Source organism: Canis lupus, chromosome 7, assembly GCF_003254725.2.
Source record: "Canis lupus dingo isolate Sandy chromosome 7, ASM325472v2, whole genome shotgun sequence".
NCBI classification, from domain to species: Eukaryota; Metazoa; Chordata; class Mammalia; order Carnivora; family Canidae; genus Canis; species Canis lupus.
In genome coordinates, this window is record NC_064249.1 from 211,245 (window position 1) to 226,568 (window position 15,324).

The 15,324-nt window shown below is 42.9% G+C and overlaps 1 protein-coding gene across 3 annotated transcripts; it reads right to left on the reverse strand.

Moving 5' to 3' along the window:
* Positions 1-1,126: 1,126 nt before the first annotated feature.
* TMEM183A (transmembrane protein 183A) lies at positions 1,127-15,175 on the reverse strand. 3 transcript variants are annotated; one of them, XM_025458484.3, is made up of 8 exons: positions 14,965-15,174; positions 14,579-14,668; positions 13,386-13,553; positions 9,306-9,462; positions 8,203-8,383; positions 5,478-5,558; positions 3,350-3,505; positions 1,127-1,833 (listed from the first exon to the last, which is right to left on the reverse strand). In XM_025458484.3, exons 1-8 carry the CDS (start codon positions 15,071-15,073, stop codon positions 1,648-1,650), a joined length of 1,128 nt encoding a protein of 375 aa, XP_025314269.1. In that variant the 5' UTR covers positions 15,074-15,174; the 3' UTR covers positions 1,127-1,647. The 3 variants fall into 3 exon arrangements, with proteins under 3 accessions (XP_025314269.1, XP_025314268.1, XP_035574656.1); XM_025458483.3 differs by having other exon boundaries at positions 9,306-9,465; XM_035718763.2 differs by lacking the exon at positions 3,350-3,505 and having other exon boundaries at positions 9,306-9,465; positions 14,965-15,175.
* Between the last annotated feature and the right edge of the window lie 149 nt (positions 15,176-15,324).

Sequence of the window (15,324 nt, forward strand, 5' to 3'; positions counted from 1 at the left end):
CTCACTGTCCTTGGGTCCGTTTTATCATTTAGGCGCCCAAACTCTGATTTTCACTGACCCAGGCCTTCCGTGAGAAGAGCTTTCAGTACCCCCCCCCCCCACCTCAGGATAAGGTAACGTTTCACTGTTAGCAGCAGTATGAAGCAGATGCTTCCTAACAATATTCTTTAAATAGCAGAGGCTAGGGACGACGGTTTAGGAAAAAACCATAATAATTTAACAGTTTGGTTTGTGATCATAACTGCCCCCACAAGATTTTCGTGGTTTAAGAATATTATCGTCATGCCCATCTCATGGCACCATCCAGCTAATTTCCAGCTCACTGGCTAATGCGGAGGGCTGAGAAGGGAAGACAAGTAGCAAGGTTATCTGTTAACAAAAACAAAATCAAACCAAAATCCCACCCCTGATGCTCTTCTCAGAGTACACCAGGGACAGAAAGTCCTCTGACTAATAGGACATTAGCATTTCTGCAGGAATGAAGAGGTCAGGCTTCTGGAGGCACAGAGGATGATGGGCCACACAGGGCAGAGCAGACAAAGGTCACTAAATGTTTATAGTTCAGGAGACTGGTTTCAACACTGGATACATTTTTCTTAAACGACCTTCAGCATATAAATGCCTTTCTAACAACTCAATGAAAATACCATTATCCTTCTTATCCTTCCTGCTTTTCTTGGTTAGTTTTACAATTTATTTAGAAACACGTATTTCAAAGACTCTTTGATCAATCTCCTATACCTTTCAGGCTGATTAGGGACAAGGTACAGACCACAAATTTTTACTTTGTGTACACTCTGCCTTCCCTTTTTGCCACCGTCTACCACAAGGAATGAACCTGAACTTTTTAACTCTGGTACAGCAAGAAGACCTGGCTGCATAGCCTTGGGTAAATCACTCATGCAGTTCTCTCAACCACAGAATGGGAATACTGTCACCTACCTTGCAGGATCACGAGAATTAAAGATACTATGTAAAGTTCCTAGTAAAGTACCAAAGGCACAAAGCCATCAATCACCACCATCAAGCCTCATGCAAAAACTACCTAAAATCAAAACTCGGCAGAAAAATATTTACGCAATAAACATCCAAAAAATATGTTTAAAGAAAGATACACAAGTCAATCTTATAAGATTCTGAAAACCCTGTCACCTGCTTTATTTCTGGAGAAAGGTAAAGGGAGAAGAGAAAATATTCACTTGAATTTGAGGGGCAGCTTAATGGGAAGTAACAATAGCAACAATTTTAGGCCTTGAAGCCTCCTCTCTGATCACAAGGGAATGCTGAAACTTCCCTGTTTGGAGATTGAAGGGTTTAATTTTTCCCTAGAGCAAGATCATCCATTTTTGCTGGGATAAAAGAATAAAGAACAACAAACTCAATAGCACCAAATGGGGTTTTAACACAGAAAATAGGGCCAGGTTTTTCCTTTCAAATGCAAATTTTTACATTACAATATGTTTATAAATCATAGTTGTTTTTCCTCTTGATTCAATCCTTCTCCTTCCCCTAATAGGAGCCCCAGGAACCAGAGGAGCATGTGCATTACTAACCAGATAAACAATCCAGACACCCCTTCCAAACTGGCATCTGATTACTAATGGACTGGCCTAGCTCAGCGCTGCCCTCAGGGACAGGAAGCAGTAACTATGCTCTCAGGGAGAACGGATACTGAGGATGCCACCAGTCAAAGAGCCGAACGCTGTGCACTGGGTCCAGGATGACTTGCACACCCTGTTCACTGCGCAGTTTCCGACCACCATGGACAGGAGAATCTTGGAACACCAGTCTCACTCGATGATGCCGCATGTCCGTGCTCACATTGATAGTAAACTAGGAGGGAAGAGCAAATTCAGCACCCAAATTAAACAACCCTGTTTTCCCATGGTTCATTCTGAAATAAAGACAGTCTAGACAAAATTTAGCTAGGCCCTAGCTAGGCCACAAAATGAAATTCTTCATATTTAAACTATGGTAAAGAAAGCCTCTCAAATGACTGAATAAATTAGGATACATGCACTTAGACTAGCACTGAAACCAATTTTTAAAAACTGTGTTAGAACTATACGAACTGATTTGAAGAGGTTCTGAGGAGATATTGTTGAGCAAGTCAAAAAAGATGCATGACACATACATCTGATCACATTTTTGGTAAAATAAACCACAAAATCTCTAAATCTGTTTATATACACACTAGTTTGAACAGGACTGTATGAGTATCAAGTACACAGAAAATGAATATATAACTAGGTCATTAATGTGACTTAATCTAGAGGGAGGGGACAGGTGCCTCACAACCAATACAGCATATATGATATAATCTCAATTATATACATTTATTTAAGAGATTAGGCGTATACAAATACATAACAGATATGTTAAAAAAAAAAGTTCCCAAAAGGTTAGTAGTTAGAGAAGAATAAACGTATTTATGTATTATTTTTTACTAATGTATTTATGTATTATTTACATTCTAATGTATTTATGTATTATTTACATTCTTTACATGAAGTATTATTTATTTTACCATTAAAAAAAAGAATAAAACTATTTTCAGTATAGAAGAAGGAATTCCATGTATCTCTGAACATAAGGCTAAAGGACAGAGAAGATAAATTACATGAACTCTCTCAAGTTCTCAATTCAGTTGAGAATTTTAAAAACCTGGAAAATGTGCCAGAGACATATTTGTTATTTACTACTCTAATTCTTAGCTAAAGCTTGAATAGTCACCATCACATAAGGGACAGAGCTGGTGACCCTACATTTCAGTATTCCATTTATGACACTGCAAGCGTGCCTCAATGTCCCGACATACAGTGCTCATTTATAAGCCTCATTGTTATCTCTGAAAGGATAATGTTTCTCAAATATTAGTGATCATGACACAGAAGACATAAAAATATTCCCTTTACTATAAGAAAAAAACAAGTATTCTCGGATATAATTAACTTCTCCATAAATCTGTTCCTAATACACAAGTCTGCTTTCAGACTCTTAAAAAAATTATTCTTCAAGATCTCTTCCTCAATGGTTAAATTACAAATTTCTTTAAAAACCTAGGTATAGGGGATCCCTGGGTGGCTCAGCGGTTTGGCACCTGCCTTCGGCCCAGAGCATAATCCTGGAGTCCCGGATCGAGTCCCGCATCAGGCTCCCTGCATGGAGCCTGCTTCTCCTTCTGCCTGTGTCTCTGCCTCTCTCTGTGTCTCTCATGAATAAATAAATAAATAAAAACTTTAAAGAAAATAAAAATAAAAACCTAGGTATAGGTTTAGGTATAGGTTTTAGGTATAGGTATAGTGAGAGTCTATGAGAGAGAGAAGGATGACATTCCGTCTCCACTTACCAGGGTAAATATCATTCCCATGACAATTGGAATAAAGATGAAGTTGAGGGTGGTGACCTGTAAGAGGCAGCAGTCCTGGTCTGGGTTGGTATGAACATCTTCATACTGAATGGGAGGCTGCAAGCCTCCCATACATTTGCTCTTTAATCTAGGGGACTGAAGCAAACAGAATTACTCTAATGGCTTAGAGGAAATGCTGATGACTCTGGGACTTCAGCGAAAATCCTATGGTTCTCTTTACATACATATTGCATATTGGTTTCTACAGAGATCAAGGAAAACCTGCCCTCTGAAAGAAGAGGAGACACATTTGGATGAGCAACATGGCAGTGGGTATACGCTTCACTTAGACGGTATTTCCTGCCACCTGGCAAGAAATGGAAACTTAAGAGTTCTGTCAGAGGCTCGCCAATGTTTCAAAGATTGCATATTCCTCATGACTCGTCAGACTCCAAAGAACATCTGCTGCACAAAAGGGATAGAAGCAGACGTGGCCATCTAATTCTAGGCACCATAAATAAAGGAACCACAAGTCTCAAACCTAAAGGAAAGCTGAGCATTCACCTTCCTACAGTTAATTCTGGTCTCAGCTTGGACACCGCTGAGACCGCTCTGCAGCCCCTTCCCAGAAAGGTCCTATGGTGGACTTTCCATCAACATCTAATGGGTATCACAGTTTGAACACATCTTATTAATATCAAATGACTGGAAGCCAAAATTCTTCCCTAAAACCATGTTTATGAAAAACCAATGGAAAAATATGATTTACTTTCATTATAAACTTATCTGTAACTCACCAGCCATCAAGTGAGGGATAACTGATCATATTTGTAATGTGTCTCCTCAGTGAGATACTAAGAAGGGGAGACAGAAGAAGACATGAGGCTGCTGAGGAGAAGTAAAGGCAAAGTAGATCCTCACACTGGCCAAGATCTCGGGTACAGTCCAAGCAAGAAGCAGAAAGAGATTACTATCTATTCTTCTTATAAATAGCCTCTTGCAGTTAGTGCCTTTCCTCATGACTTCCCCAAACGGCCTGAAGTGTAAAACCACATAAATTACTGCTGTTTACAAATACATGTGCTTTGAAAAACAAAAAATTACAGGCAAATAACCTCAGTACATGGTTATAACACGTTTTTCCCTTTTTCCCACCTTTAGGTAATCAACTACACAGAAGGTTACTAAAATAATGCAATAAACTCCCATATGCCCTCTACCATTAGATATTTCACCATATTTGCTTCCTCTCCTCTCACCTCTCATGTTATGTATAAAACGGTGGAGGAGGGCAGCCCGAGTGGCTCAGCAGTTTAGCACCTGCCTTCATCCCAGGGCGTGACCCTGGAGACCCCGGATCGAGTCCCACGTCGGGCTCCCTGCATGGAGCCTGCTTCTCCCTCTGCCTGTGCCTCTGCCTCTCTCTCTGTCTCCTCTCTGTGTATTCTCATGAATAAATAATAAAATCTTTTAAAAAATAAAATAAAACAATAAAATAAAACGGTGGAGGGGACAAAGCCATCTGAAAGTAGCACTCACGCAGGACCCTTACTTGGCACGAATAGACACTTATATAGAACCAGAGTATCATCATCACATCTGAGAAATTAATGATAATTTCACATCATCTAACATTTATAGCATACTCAAATCTCTCCAATTGTCCCAAGTGTCTATTAGAGCTGTTTGCTCCCTGATTCAGTACCCACTCGAGGTTTACTCTTTACATTCAGCTATTATACTGCCATGACTTTTTCATTACTTTTTTTTTAATAGTTTATTTACTTATTTGACAGAGAGAGAGAGGGAAAGAGCTCAAGCAGGGGACAGGAGGAGCAGCAAAGGGAAAGGAAAAAGTAGACTCCCCGCGGAGCAGGGAGCCCGATGTGGGGCTCCATCCCAGGACCCTGGGATCATGACCTGAGCTGATGGCAGACGCTCAACCACTGAGCTACCCAGGTGCCCCTGCCATGTCTCTTTCACGTAGAATAGTTCTTCTTCCTTTTCTTTTCACAACATTATTGTAAATTTTGATGGGTACTATTGATTTTAATAAGGCAATTTTATACCTAGTGAAATTTATTAGAACATACCACCTAAAAAACAAAGAGAAGATACAACTACATACCTGTTTTTTGAACTTAAAGTTGAATTCCCACATTGGTTCCTGTCTGTTCCCAACAATCTTTCTGCACCAGAAAAGTAAGCACTGTAAGAAAATAAAAATAAATAATAAATAAATAATAAAAGATAGAAAAGGAAAAAATCCAAATAAAGTATCAAAAAATAATCAGCAAAAACCTGTCTGACAGCTCCAAAGCCAGCCACAGTCCCAATGCTGAGATTTTACTTTGGCACAGAGAACCCCCCGCCCCCCAGTTTGACACTGGTGCAACATGAAAAGAGCCAGTCCCAAGGCCATTCAGTAAAGAGAAGAGGGACCAATATAAGTCAACCTCAGATGCTGTAGAGGGCAACCCCCACTGTTCTCATCTTTAAAGACAGAAACATGGTCTCCAGAGACTGGGACATTCTCTGATTCAGCAAGCTACTCCTCTATATAAAAATATAAGGGCAGCTATTAGCCACCAGGCAAGATGATAACAAAGCCGTAAGGCAGGCAGAGATGGCCGGCCCTGAATAGGAGCAAGCCACTCAGGACCACCTGGGAGCAGAGAGCCGGTGTGAAAATGACAGAGCTGGGCTGAATCCAGTCTAGAGTAAGCCCCTCCAGGAAAGTCAGGCTACAGCTAGGGTTAACACAAGAAGTTAAGTACCTCCCAGGGGACAAGGGGTGGGTCGTCCGCCGTGCCAGCTGTCCTGCCCTTCAGACATGCCCTGTACGTCCTGCTGTTCCATCAAAAATAATGGGCTTGGCTTTAAGGGGCAAACACTTCTGCTGCCATCACAGCGGCTCCAGTGTCCCATACAAGCTATGCTATTGAAAAGAGAGAGAGGGAGAATCAAATACGAAAAGCTGGAGTCCAGGAACGTGGGACAACTTCCTTTAGGTGTGCTGCCAACTCCCTGAATGCCATGCTATTATGGTTATACACGTGGCAAGGCCATGCATGGGACACCTGTCACTGCAGGTCCCAATCTTCTTCAGAGATCTCTAACAACAAGGCACAAAAGCAGCAGCCAGGTGGCCTAGGCTTACTGTTTGGATTAACATCTCAGTTATCACCACCTTGGCTTTTTATAATCTTCTTTCAAAAAATTAATATACAGTGGTAAGAATATTAGACACAGGTATTTTCGATTTAGGCAGTAGCACTTGCATTGCGCACTGGAGCCGCTAGGATGTGTCAAGCATGAGGAGTTTGTCCAACGCTGCTCTACGCCCAGCAACTGATTCACACCTGGCATGGTTAGCTTTGGGATGATCTCCACCTTGTCACAGTTGGTCTGATACTATCAAATGTTTCTGGGGGAGGGAAACTGCAAGTGCGAGATGATACACCGTCCACTCGTGTTACTAGAAGCAGCAGCTGCTGGTGAAATTCTACTCGCCCCGCATTCTCCTCCACCCTAAAGCCACCAGCTAGTGTGATGTTAAATTGAGCTCAGCCTAGGGCCCTGACCATCTCAGTTTGCAACTCTCAAAGGAACCTCGATAATCTTGAAACCAAGAGTACCCTTTCGATCGATATGTGCCAGGTGGAATATTATCACAGTGGAGCTAAACTAGGGGAGAAGCTTCATTACGGAACACACAAAAACAAAATAGGAGAGAACAGAAAGCGGGATCCCTGGGTGGCCTAGCGGTTTGGCGCCTGCCTTCGGCCCAGGGCGCGATCCTGGAGACCCGGGATCGAATCCCACATCGGGCTCCCGGTGCATGGAGCCTGCTTCTCCCTCTGCCTGTGAATCTGCCTCTCTCTCTCTCTGTGACTATCATAAATAAATAAAAGAAAAAAAATATTTAAAAAAAAAAAAAAAAGGAGAGAACAGAAAGTGCTACAGAACACTAGATTTGGGGTAGGAACAGAGTAATAAAAATTACCCACCAACTTGAAAGATACAAAATTCAGACACTGGTATTAGTTGAAGGAGAAATAGGCTGAGACATCAACTTGCCTAAGTCATCCTATCTGTTGTACTGGTGTAGCTTGGCAAAGGTGGGTTCCCTGGATGTTTCATTATGGAGAAAAAGGGAGAAAGGGCCAAAGGCTAACAGATCTGTTTACAAATCAAAAGAATGCCGAACACCTGAATACAGTGTATGAATATAAACTACTAGGGCCACCCCAAGATATAAGAAATAGCCTAGGACACAGGAAGAATTTTAGAGAGCTAAAGTCTATGGGTAGGAATACCTTATAGTCTCTGAAATGACCTAGCCGAGAGCTTGGCAATAGTGGGCAATTAGCATATGTTAAAAGTCCACACAAAAATCTTTTAAGGAGGTCAATAAGAAGAAAGAATCCCAGATATCAAGGTCACATTAGGAAAAGAAAATACTAAGGTGTTCATGCTATATCTTTGCATCATGATTTACAGCATCTTGTAAGAATTATGGTTTACATCTACCATTCGAGTTGTGCTCTTCCTAACCCAAACCATCAAAATCATCTAAAATGGTCCAATGTACAATGCATGAGAACATATTAAAGAGAATAAAGAATATGCTAAAAGCACAAGAAAGCTATAAAGATAAGAGGAACCAGCCCAGCAGAGCAGGAATGTCTTAGAGAAGTGAAACCTTTGAGTCCTGAAAGTTTGTATTAGACCTCTAACAGCCTGGGACATATAGCCCTAGCCCTCCCCATCAAGGAAGCTGGAGACAAGCCATATTAAGAGGCCCACCATAAGAGTCCCCTAGTTAGCCCCCAACAATAATCCTCACTTACTTTGGAATTCTTTAATGTGCTGGGAGTGCTTTCTGGAATGGCTGGATTCTTGGAGATTCGAGCAGCAAAGGGCTCATACATATGGTATAGAGATCGGATCACACACGCCCGGAGACAGCGCAGCTTCTCCATTGATTCTGGTCGCAGGCGCAAAGGCAGAGAGGCATCCAGCGTGTAGTGCCTGAAACATGACACATTACTCCTACCAATATGCGACCTGTCTCTCCTGCTCTAGGTCAGTCTCCTAGGACTCTCTGTATGAACTTAATTATACTATTCTGCTGCCCAGCAGTTAGCTTGTCCAGTGTTCCCTCATACACACACGCACGCACGCAAGCACACATCACTACCTTCATTTCTTGGCTACTTTTGCTTCTTTGCTATGCAAAACCCAATTCACATATACCTTATAATCCTCCACTCCATCCATGTTAAAATTCTAAATCCTATTTTACTCTAAAAAATGACACCAGTACAATATACTTCAGTTGTTCAAAAGGAATGTATACTGAAGAGCCACCAGGTTGTCCCATCATAGGTCTCAGCAAATTCTGTACACCCTTCTACCCCAACATCCCTTCCCACAACACCCCTACTGACAGTTTATAATCTTCATTACACTTCCACACCCGGTATCAAAAGCCAGTTGTCTTACTAATCCTGTCATTTACTCACTACTACAACTATGCATAGGGAAGCATGAGTGCAAAAACTATGATACTTCCAGATAACCACCCAACTAAGAAACAGCTAATTCAGTTAGAAAGGAAAAAAGATAGGCATCTGCAGCTTTTGAAAATTCTAGCTAAGATAAACTTCTGAAGACAAGTCAAACCATTCTTTTTAAGACTTGATGTAAGACTTTTTGCTGAAAGTGGACACTGAATGAGGGGAGGGGGCAACCAAAGGAAAGACAATTATCTGGAGAAATTAATAATACCAATTTTAAAGTAGAGAGGGGCTCAAGGAATCCAAAGCCAGGCTCATGCCCAGGCATGGAGTAGAGAAAATGAAAAGAGGTCACTGTCCAGGAAGTAGCTCCAAATCACAAACAGCAATGAAATCAGCTACACAGATAATAGAGTAAGTTTCTGAGGTCGCACCTTCGGTACAACCTGGTCCAAAAGGCAGCAGTGCAAGTGACAGTCCAGGCATTCTTACAAATCAGGGAAAAATTCACAATGTCTTCAGGACGGATATAGGAGGCCAGTAATAGCCAAATATCCATAGGATACTCTTCTCCTCCAGCTCCGTCCAGGTCTTCTGAAACAGAAAAAAGAGCTATGACCTCTGACCTTCGATTATGCACATATCTAAAGATCCCCAATCCTTTCAATTCTCCCAGGGCTTGCAGAGTTTAAAATAGGTCCAACGAAGCCTCTCAGACTAATCATTTCCTGCTTATTCTAGCTACTGGAAATGTTTGCTTCCTGTTGCCCAAGTGACTGGGTCTCATTCTTAAGCCCTTTCTTTAACAACTATTCACATACTATGTATTTGCTATTTGAAGTTTTCAAAGTTTTTCAAAGTTTTACACGTTATATCATTCTACTCTAATAATTCGTCAACAGATACAAGGAAAATATTACTGAGCCCATTTTACTAGTCAGAAGACATAATCTTACCACTAGTTACAGTAAACACCCAGGTTTCTATTCCAAATTCTAACTTTGCACTATAAACTCTGCCCCTGATTTCCCCCTCGTGATCCCCTTCCACCAAACATTTTCTTCAGTTCAATCATTTAAAACAACTGATTTTAAAATGATATGAGGAAACCCCAAAGTGCAAGCTCAATAAGTAAGTTACAGTATATTTTCATTACTCAATAAATGCCAGTAGGCATGTTCCTCTCCTTCTAGTTCCTCATTTCATTGCCAGCCACGGTGTTCACTACTCAAAGATGCCCTGTGACAATGCATCCCCACCTCATTCTCCTTCACACTTCGTTAAGTACATTTAGGTGTCTCAGGTCCAAGTAAAAACTCACATTCCATAAGGACACTTGCATTCGGGCAAACCTTACCCCTAACCTGTAATTCAGACCTAGTCACAGAACTAACAAAAAGCCAGCTTTCTTCTTTCTGTTTCTTTCCAAAAAGACCCTACACTACCTCTCCAAAGCTGCCTCTACCTTTTGAGCTAACTGCTTCCTGCGGCAGTATGACTCAATTGCGTTACTGCAGTGGGTTCTTCATACCAGAGACCAGTACCTCTAAAACATCCTCTTCTCTGGTTCCTAATCTTTCCTGTAGATTCCAGTGATCACTGAAGGCTCAGTCCTACCATGTTTAGACCCCATCTTCTCCCACATTAACTCTCTATCACAATTTCTGAGACCCATCAGGATGTTTACTGCTATTTAAAATGCTATTTAAAAATGCTGTCTTTAGGGACAAAGCTCAGTAATTACTGACAAGGAATTGTTAGTGTTTTAAACATCATTATTAAGAAACTTCAAAACGTAGGAAATAGAATTAGTAAAGGAAAAGTTCACAGAGATAAGCCATGAAAGACAGAATAAACTTTGATAGTTACGAGCAAAAGTATTCCAAGTGAAATCTAACATGAAGCCCAGATACTTAGAAAAACAAAACACATGTGACGGCAATAAAGACAAGTCTAACAGGATTTTGATGCTATCAAGAAATTATTGTAAACATTTTTAGACATGATTAATTTCCGTTAGAGTATTTGTCTTTTGGAGGGAACTACCAAAACATTTAGAGATGATAACACAATACCTGGAAATTGTTACAGAATAAAGCACAGTATATGCGTTGGGGTGAGTAATAGTAGTTGAAACAAAAATGGACATGAGTTGGTGTTAATGCTGCATAAGAGCTAGATGGGATTCCTTATACTATCCTCTCTTCTTCTGTATTTGTTTCATTAAAAATAAGCTAAAAGAAAGAAGGAGGGGGGAGGAGGGAGACCAGTCTGACTAGAAGGAACCTAATCAGAGCAAAGCAGAGCAAGCACCTAAAGGATGAATTATAGTTAAAAGTCTGTAAGCCACAAATCATATAGCTGGTAAGTGACTAATATCCTGAATATAAAAAGAATTCTCACAACTCAGTAATAAAAAGACAACCCAACTTAAAAAATGGGCAAAGGATTTGAATAGACATTTCTCTGAAGAAGACATACAAATGGGCAATAAGCACCTACCCATGAAAAGATGGCTCAACATCATTAGCAAAATGCAAATGCAAATCAAAACCATGAGATACCACTTGACATCCACTAAGATGGCTGTGATTTAAAAAGTCAGAAAAAAAAAAAAAAAAAAAAGTCAGAAAATAAAAAGTGTTGGTGACAATGTAGAAAAACTGGACCTCTTCCATACACTGCTGGTGGGAATGCAAAATGGAAACCTCAAAAAACACACAGGCGGGGCACCTGGGTTGCTCAGTTAAACAAGTGTGTGCCTTTGGCTCAGGTCATGATCCCAGGGTCCTGGGACTGAGCCTCCTGTTGGAGGCTGAACAGAGAGTCTCTCCCTCTGCCCCTCCCCCTGGCTCATGCTCTCTCACACATGCTCTAATAAATAAATAAAACATTTTTTTGAAAAAACCACACTGGCAATTATTCAAAAAGTTAGTTATCATGTGATTCAGCAATTTCACTCATACCCAACAGAAATGAAAATATATGTCCATGCAAAAACTTGTCCAAGAGTGTTCACAGCAGCATTATCAAAATAGCCAACTGAAAAAACTGAAGGACTGATACATCCTACAAAATGGGTGAACCTGAAAACATGCCAAGTGAAAAAAGCTAGACACAAAAGACTGCATGTTATATGAGTCTAATTATATGCAATGTCCAGAACAGGCAAATCCATAGGGACACAATGTGGTGTCTGCAGGGTGGGCTGTAGGGCAGTGGGAGGGTTGGGAGGGAATGGGGAATAATGCTAATAAGTCTGGGGTGATAAAAATGGTCTAAATTTAGATCACGATGATAGCTGCACAACTATGTAAACCTACTAAAACCACTGAACTGTACACTCTAAAAAAGTGAATTTTGTGTCCATAAACGTGTTTTAGAAGTCTATAAGGTGTTCTATGGAGTGTGCCCCAACACAAAATAGAGCATGTTGAATCTCTAATAGCATGGTGACGATGAGTAGGGATTTCAAGAAAGAATTTAAGGAACAAAGAAGTGTGAGGAACATCAGTATTAATTTTGGTCTTCTGGAAAAGAATGGTATCAATGACAGTAATTGGCATAACTGCAAACTGTTAATTGACTCTTAAGTACAGGTAAAAGTTCTGGTAGAGCTGAAACCAAAAATATACGTATAATTTATTACTTTAGCATCCCCTAAGTCTAGGTGATCACTGGAACCACTTTAGCTTTAAGAATGGCTATTCTGGGGGCACCTCGTGGCTCATTTGGTCCACCTTCACCTCAGGTCATGATCCCAGTGTCTTGAGGTCAAGCCCCAGGTCAGGCTCTCTCCTCAGTGGGGGGCCTGCTTCTCCCTCTGTCTACTGCCCCCTCACTTGTGCTAAGAAAGAAAAGAATAAAAAAGAGAAGAGAAGAGAAGAAAAAAAAGAAAAGGAAAGAAAAGAAAAGAGAAAAAGCTTCTGGTTGCAACCCAAAAAGTCTGATTCACTAAGTATAGAGCAAACCACTGCATGAACGTTTGGCACGTTATATACTATCAGCTTATTTTTGTTTCACTGTGTGAGTTTTATTGCCCCTAAAATATAAAATCACATACTTTTCTATTTCCTACAGTAGCTATTAGACATAAAGCAGACATTAAAAATTGCAGGCCACTTTAAAGTCCATAGTTGATACCTAACTTCAGCTGAAATGCAACCGGTTATATATAATCCACATATCTGAGAAAACATTTTTTTGTCCTATCTTTGTGTCCTTACCTGCTCGGAAATCCAGAAATGCAAAGGCTTTTTGTATTCATGTTACCATAGGAATCTTACCTAATGATGACATGTTCTCAGGGAATGGCTAATATAGTCGAGTTTACTGCTCAGAAATCTACTGATTCTTACCAATCTCTTCTCAAATTTGGACAAACGTAGAATGCCCTGGTATATTAAATCTGTCCCACTACTAAGATCCAGACCCTGGTTCTCCACCAGTATCACCTCTTGTGCTACTGAGAAAATGAACAGGTATCACCAGGACTAATCCAAGCGAACCCATACCTTTGTGCCTCTTGCTCTTCTTCTTTCTGGAGATGGTTCTCTCATGGACACTCTCTTCCTGGGCATCCATCTCGTCACTGCTGTCAATGACGTCACAGGGCTCACCAACCCCAGAGAGCGCTTCCACTGCAGGAACCTGGGAGGCTTCCAAGCCACAGAGAGATTTTACTAGAAGAAGAAAATAAGGGAAGAATGAAATGGCAGAGTCCCATCCAGAAACACAAATGACTCAGACAGGACATCAACACCCATGAGAATAAGGAAGGGGGGAATAGTGTGAGAGGGTCGGCTGAAGGAAGGTGAGAACCAAAGAGAAATGTTAGCATTTTACTTTTTTTTTTTTTTTTTTAAGATTTTATTTATTTGTTCATGAGAGACACACAGAGAGAGGCAGAGACACAGACAGAGGGAGAAGCAGGTTCCATGCAGGGAGCCCGACGTGGGACTCGATCCCAGGTCTCCAGGGTCACACCCTGGGCCAAAGGTGGCGCTAAACCGCTGGGCCACCTAGTGCCTAAAAACGCATAGCACCTATGTTAGCATTTTAAATACAGAAAACTGGAAAGCAATGGGCAAATTCCAACATATACAAATATCTGTACAATGTTTGTACAAACACAAAACTGACTCCTTAGTAGAGTCATCTTCAGATCTGAAGAAAAAGGGAGGGCGTTATTCTCCGACTACAAACCCTGTAGCATAAAAACAAAAAGTGAATGCTACTCTCATTTGCACAAATTCTGAGGAGCAATGTTGGAGAGAAAGGGGATCCAGCTGGACCCTGCTCCCAGGTGGAGACAGTAGGCGCCCTAAAGGTACAAGCCTCGGGGACCTGTGAGTAACAGGCTTTAAAGTAAGAGAAGCCAGAGAGGAGAAGCATCCTTCAGGGTCATCACACAGAGAAGCAAACACAGAACAACGGGGGAATATAATGTGAACCACAGGGGGAAAGGTGAATAACCGAGAAGCAAGCAGTGGAAACCACAAAAAAAAAAAAAAAAAAAAAAAAGTATGCAAAGATTTTTTTTTTAAATGCAGAGACAGAAATAAGGTATTTCTGCTACAGAATAAAATGTCCCTGGTCTTGGCGAATCCTCCGTTTCACCCGCTCCGAATACAGCAGGACCGCGGAAGGTATGCAGGAGCTCTCGCAAGGAAAACACCGAGGCGGAGCCCCACGCCGCCGGGCCTACCTTCCTGCTGCACCGCATTGGCGACGGCCTTCTTGACCCGTCCAGACCTCACGACCGCCGGGTCCGAGTTGGCATAATCCGCCACGGTCACTGAAAGACAGCAGCCACCTCAGGGGCGGCCTGGGCCCGTGCTCCCCGCCACCCCGCAGCCCGAGCTCCCGCCCCGCCGCCCGTGCTCCTAGTCCCGCAGGCCCGCAGCCCGAGCTCCCCGCCGCCCGAGCTCCCCGCCCCGCAGCCCGCAGCCCGCAGCCCGAGCTCCCACCCCGCAGCCCGAGATCCCCGCCGCCCGCAGCCCGAGCTCCCCGCCCCACCGCTCCCGCCCGCCGCCCCAGCGCCTCCCGTTACGCGCCGCCCGGCGCTCGCCCCGCCCCCGCCCGCTCGCCCACCTCGTCCGGAGCAGGCATCGTGGGCCCGGAACTTGAGTCGCTTCCCCCTCTTGGGCATGGCGACCGAGTCGGGGTGAGGCCGGCCTAGCGGGCCGGGCCCCCGGGCCATGTCTTGGGCCGGAGAGCCGGCTCCAGGAGCCGCGCGCCAGCTCCGCCCGGCTCAGCGGCCATCCCGCCCCGGAGTCCGCGGCTCTCGCGAGGCTGAGGCCCGGGCTCCGCGTCGCGTGGGCGGCCGACGCCCCAGGTGGGAGCCAATCCGCGCCTGGCTTCGGAGTACGTCATCATCCGGCACCCGCGGGTCCACGCCTGGCTGCCGAGGACGTCATCACCCTGCGCCTGCGTGCCTCCGCCCGCGGCCCT